A 6462-nucleotide genomic window follows, 5' to 3' on the forward strand; every position below is an offset into this window, starting at 1 on the left:
GCAGCACATCTATTTAAGAAAGAGTTTACACAAATTTTCAACACGATTTTGTTATGTTTAAATTTAACAGAAAAAATTCTTTGGTATCATTACAGTTGCAGTCAAACATATTTTAGATTAAGTATCTTTTTAAAATATTTTTTTACAATATAATAAAATAATTTAATTTAAATATATTAAATAAATATATATAGTGATAGATTTTGAATTCGAAAAACTCATTTAACCCATATGCAACTTAATTAATAATATTTTAGTATTCTCATCAATTTTTAAGCATGTATTAATTTTTTCTTTTATTAATTAAAATACATGTATTATCGTTTGTTTTGTTAAGTAAACTATTTTATTTTGTTAAGACATATTTAATATATACCATTTTTTATTACTTTTTAAGAAAAAAAATTATTTATTGATGAATTTGTCATTTTAAAATTTTAAGATAACATTAATGGTCATTTTTTTTAATTATATTCTTGTTAAGAAAATTAAATGTTGTAAATATTGTAATATTATATGAAATGTCAAAATAGTAAATGATATATTTAAAAGGCAGAGGAATTAAGTTATTCTAAAAAGAATTTCTGAAAATATATTTATCATTCATTTTTTTATGTAATGTTTTAACAAGTATTTTTAATGATTAAATTAAAAGAAAATAAAGGGTGATAATTTTAGAATAATTGGATCCCTCCCCATTCAAAAACAGTTTAAATTAATTTTTGACCTCTAATTTATTATACATTGCCACCCTTAAATAAATTGTCATTACAATCGCAAATCCGAATGGAATCTTGAGTTTCTGATTTCTTCAACAGTGAGAGTGCAAGAGCATGGCCTCCATCGAGATGGAGAGTGCAAAAGAAGATGACATTTCGCCGATCGAGGAGGTTCGGCTGGTGGTGTCGAACGAAGACGATCCCAGGCAGCCGGTGTGGACGTTCCGCATGTGGTTCCTGGGAATCGTGGCGGTGATACTTCTCTCCTTCCTCAACACTTTCTTCGGCTACAGGAAGCAGCCACTCTTGGTCACCATGATTTCGGTTCAGGTGGCCACGCTTCCCATTGGCCGCTTCATGGCCAGGGTTCTCCCGCCAACCAAGTTTCGGATCCGAGGGAGGGACTTCTCGCTCAACCCTGGTCCCTTCAACATCAAGGAGCACGTCCTCATTTCCATATTCGCCAACGCCGGCGCCGCGTTTGGGAATGGCGCCGCTTATGCCGTCGGGATTGTCGATATAATCCGCGCCTTCTACGGCCGGAAGATTACCTTCCTGGCCGGTTGGCTCCTTGTTCTCACCACGCAGGTATGTACTATTATATCAGACTCGTTTTGAATGAAATTGAAAACAATTATAGAATGAATGTGTTGCAAATCACGTTTAAAATGAGAAACCTAACCAAACATGGCGTTAATTGCAGGTGTTGGGGTATGGATGGGCGGGGATAATGAAGAAGTACGTGGTGGAGCCCGCAGAGATGTGGTGGCCCTCCACTCTAGTGCAGGTCTCTTTGTTCAGGTATATTACACTTTTCATCCATTTACTTTGCTCTATTTTCACATTTTATAAATATCTCATGTTATTTTATTTGTTGGCGGGGATAATGAAGTACCATTTGTCATTTATTAACATAATTCTTGCACGATACGTACTATGAGATTTTGTTGAGATATTTTCAATACCTTTCATTTTGGCTTTATTGAAGTTTTTTTTTCTTCAATACGTTCGGTCTAGAAGATAAAAATAAAAACAGAAGATTCTTTTTAAAATAAAATAAAGAATAAAAGAACGTGAATTCCACGTGAATAGTATACAGTTTTTCTCTTATTTATCTCATCTTATCCTAAATCAAACACGGATTCATTGAAATCACCGGGAGAAACGATTTGCATAATTATACCGTTATGTGTATGTATTTGTATAAATGAATTCCTTGATCCCAAGTTTTGATAGGACTTTACTTCTATATCTCTCTGTGTGTGTGACTAACGTATGTGACTTTAGTTATTCAATAATTTTGTTAAATCAATATTTTAATTGTTTCAATAGAGTCATCTCATTACTTTTAATTTGCACGGTTAAAAAAGTATTTTTAATTTGCTTATAAACCATCAAATCGTTATTTTCTTAAGGATAAATTTGAGATAGAAATTGAATTAAAGGATTTGAAAAAAAAAAGAGTGGACGAATAGCGTGTAAGGTTAAAGTATGGAAGAATAAAAATGTTTGGGATTTAATTAATGGTGAAATGTGGTTATTTTGATTTTTGAGAATTGAGATATTTAGAATTTTTTTTCTTTCGTTTAAAAATAATATTTAATTTCTCTTATCTTTTTAGTTGTTTAAAGTGGAATAAAAAATGGAAAACAATTTTGGGAAGAACAAAAAAAGTTGACTTTCTTCCTCGATCAAATTGTTAAAAAATAAAGTTTTATTAAACATTTTTTTTTATTTAATATGTATCTCTTAGTGTTAGTTAGTTGGAAATTAGGTTAGGTAGTTAGAACTAGTGGTAGTTAGTTGATGTTGTAATAATGACATCAAGACTTTATATTATTGAGTAATTAATCTTACATCTTCATTTTGTGTCTCTTGATTTCGATTTTAAGGGTGAACAATCACCTTCTTCTCTTATAACATTATTGATGTTTGGATTTTGAACCTTGTAAAGTTTGTGTTCAGGTGGGTACCCATGCTTCTTGTAACAATCATCAGTATGGTTATAAAAATCATAATATGTGCAAATCTTGTTTTCTTTTACTCCTGAATTTCCTTTGCCATAAGTTTCCTTTTATGGAAACATACTTCTGAGAAAAACCATGCTTCCTATAGCATCTATCAATAGTGTGATTATCTTTCCCACAATAGATACATGAAGGCCTAGAATTCAATGAATTGCTGCAAATTTGTTTTAATTGTCAATTCATCATCCCGAGTGATTCTCAATCTTGTGAAGTAATCGGTAATGCTTTGATCACCTTGTTTGATAGAAGTCATTTCTTGCTACAAATTTAAAATTCTCAACAGATCTCCTTATGAGTATCTTAACTTTAAGTCCTTCCAAATGTCTCTAGCATTATCCATCTATAAGATACTTTGTCTTATCGAGGATAAAACCAAGTGGACAAGTCAAGAAACCACCATATTGTTGCATCTCCTCCAAGCTGCATGAAGAGGATGAATCGATGCACATTTCTGAATTGATCCATCTATGAATTCGATTTTATTTTTCGCACTTAATGCAGTAAGCATCGAACAATTCCATGAGTTCTAGTTTGTTGGATCAAGAATCGAAGAAACCAATGCAATTGCAAGATTTTCACGTGGATGAAGGTAGTATAGGCTATGGACATTTAGGGATTGGTCTTGTGAAGAAATCTCATTGATCATAATTAAGAAAATGAAAAAAAAGATTTAGGTTCAAGATCAGGGAGTTGCGTAGAAGAGCACTAGTGCTTTGATACCATCATAAATCTTGTGCCTACCATCTTTGAATGTAAAGTTAACCAAAAAAGCTTGCAAGAGAAACTAGAAAGAAAGCTAGGAAGCAATGAATGAAATTCTATGTATTGAAAATTAGTTCTAACTACAACCAATTTCAACCGACTAAACTAAGTTCCGACTAAGTAACAAGATCGAGTATCTTTAATCAATTTGCCCATTGATTATTCTTACATTTTAATTTGGAATGAAATATGAAAATGAAACTGTTACTCTTTTGAATGTGAACATTATTATATTTGACAGGGCCCTGCATGAAAAGGAAAAGAAACGTGGGCGCATGTCAAAAGAAACCTTCTTTCTGATAGCACTTACTTGCAGCTTCGTGTGGTACGTGGTCCCAGGCTACCTATTTACGGCGCTGTCAATTATTTCGTGGGTGTGTTGGATATTTCCCCATTCTGTAACTGCACAGCAGATTGGATCCGGCGAAAAGGGACTTGGTTTGGGTTCCTTTTCCCTTGACTGGACCACCGTTGCTGCATTCCTTGGCAACCCACTTGTTTCTCCTTTCTTTGCAACAGCAAACGTGTTGGTGGGCTACATCTTATTGATCTACCTCATCATACCTGTCTCATATTGGGGACTTAATATCTACAATGCCAAGAACTTCCCGATATACTCTTCTAGTCTATTCGTTGCCAATGGCACGGAGTACAATGTGAAGGCCATTGTAAATGAAAAGTTTGAGATAGATATGCTGGCATACGAGAAACAAGGTCGAGTCAACTTGAGTGCGTTCTTTGCTATTAGTTATGGCATTGGTTTTGCTGCCATTGCCTCTTCCCTCACTCATGTGGCCATATTCAATGGGAGGTAATTAAGTAATGGTTACTACTTAATTAAGATTAAGCAACTCATTTTTTGAAGTTCTCATACCATATTGTTGGGTTAAACAGGGAGATATATGAACAGTTCCGATCTTCACGATCTAAAAAAGAAGACATTCACGCAAGATTGATGAAGAAGTACAAGCGAATACCTAGTTGGTGGTTTCATGTGACGCTTTTGGTTTCTTTTGCACTTGCACTTTTACAGTGCATTGTCATGAAAGATCAGATACAAATGCCATGGTGGGGTCTCATCTTTGCATCCGGGATTGCACTTACTTTTACTCTTCCCGTTAGCATCATAACGGCCACCACTAATCAGGTAGTATTTAAGAAACTACTAATTAAACCATTTTTACTTCTTTTTTTATCCTGAGTGGGACATTGCAATTCTGTTTTGATATTCTACTAACTGTCATATATATTTTTTAAAATTATTTACTTCACCCCTTCCATGCATTTTCAGACTCCAGGTTTGAATATCATTACTGAGTACATCATGGGTGTGATTTTACCTGGCAAACCAATAGCAAACGTTTGCTTCAAGACATATGGGTACATAAGTATGTCACAGGCTGTTTCCTTTCTATCTGATTTCAAGCTAGGACATTACATGAAGATTCCGCCACGGTCCATGTTCATTGTTCAGGTATATACTTCTGCTAGTCGTTTCAGTTTTTAAGCGAAGAAAAAGAAGAAGCAGGACAGGAAAAATAAGATTGTCTTGATAGAACATACACACCTAATTATGCAATCATGTTCACGAGCATATGCACGATAGATTCTTTCAATTAGACGCCACTTCTTACATCTATCAACAACTGGAGATTAAACTGTAATTCTGATTTACTTGATAGTGCTATATCCTTAATTAATTATATGATACCACATTGTTATGAAAGAGTCTGAGTGTGATTAAATCCTGCGTAGTTATCTAACAACTGGGTAATTAAAAATTTTCATATTATGTTTTAGGTTGTAGGGACGCTGATAGCAGGAACCATGGACGTTGGTGTCGCATGGTGGTTGCTGGGTTCCGTTAAGAACATATGCAACCAAGATTTACTGCCCGCAGACAGTCCATGGACTTGCCCGGGTGACAAAGTTTTCTTTGATGCATCTGTGATCTGGGGTTTGGTTGGCCCAAAGAGAATTTTCGGTACTCTTGGGAATTACCCAAAACTCAATTGGTTCTTCTTAATAGGAGCATTGGGACCACTTGTTATATGGCTGCTCCAGAAAGCCTTTCGAAAACAAACTTGGATATCATTGATTCACCTTCCTGTGCTTCTTGGAGCAACTGCGAACATGCCACCAGCTAGCTCCGTGAACTTCAATGCATGGATTACTGTTGGCACAATCTTTAACTACTTCGTGTTCAAATATCGTAAGAATTGGTGGCAGCGGTACAATTATGTGCTCGCGGCAGCTTTGGACGCTGGATTGGCTTTTATGACGGTTCTTCTATACTTTGCAGTTAACGTGGAGGAAAAAGGAATTGTTTGGTGGGGAAATGATGGTGACCAATGTAAGCTTGCCAAATGTCCAACAGCGAAAGGTGTAGTTACTGAAGGGTGTCCTGTGTTTTGATTTCCATTTCGACATCATATATTTTCTGGTTAGTTAAGAATTAAGATGGTGGGTGGGGGAGTAATATTTCTGCAAATACCAGTTGAATTAGATTGTTTTAAGCGCTTTAATTTGGTGGACCTTTATGTTGTGGTTGTGTGCAACTTCTCCAGAACAGATCGTTGTTTTTTTTTATATAGCCAGTCATTTTTAATTTCATTCTATTTCTTTTTTTTTTTTTTTAACAGAATTTCGTTCTATTTCATCATCACTATCATTTAGAATTGACAATGTTTTAGTTGCTAGATAACCGCGAGATATTGGGAGTTCCAGCATACTAGTATTATATTAGTATCAAGCTTTCAAGAATTATAAACCTTTTATTTCCGTTTCGTGATAGGATGATTCACAAGTCACAAATAGAGTGATCAAAGTTGTGGAGGGATTAGGGAAACACTGTTGCCATATATCTCACTTTTAAAGCATTTTACAATCTTTTATTAGAATTGCTCTAATATGAATTGAATAAAATATACAAATATATCAAAAAAAAATTCTCT

The 6462-nt window shown here is 34.5% G+C and overlaps 1 protein-coding gene across 1 annotated transcript; it reads left to right on the top strand.

Annotated features, from left to right (window-relative positions):
• The first annotated feature begins 790 nt into the window (after positions 1 to 790).
• Positions 791 to 6097, top strand: LOC114409181 (oligopeptide transporter 2-like). The gene is made up of 6 exons (XM_028372533.1): positions 791 to 1307; positions 1423 to 1520; positions 3750 to 4319; positions 4403 to 4655; positions 4800 to 4982; positions 5309 to 6097. The coding sequence occupies exons 1-6, from the start codon at positions 834 to 836 to the stop codon at positions 5921 to 5923; spliced, it is 2193 nt and encodes a 730-aa protein (XP_028228334.1). The 5' UTR covers positions 791 to 833; the 3' UTR covers positions 5924 to 6097.
• The last annotated feature ends 365 nt before the right edge of the window (positions 6098 to 6462 follow it).

This window comes from Glycine soja, chromosome 4 (assembly GCF_004193775.1).
Source record: "Glycine soja cultivar W05 chromosome 4, ASM419377v2, whole genome shotgun sequence".
In the NCBI taxonomy this organism is placed as follows: Eukaryota; Viridiplantae; Streptophyta; class Magnoliopsida; order Fabales; family Fabaceae; genus Glycine; species Glycine soja.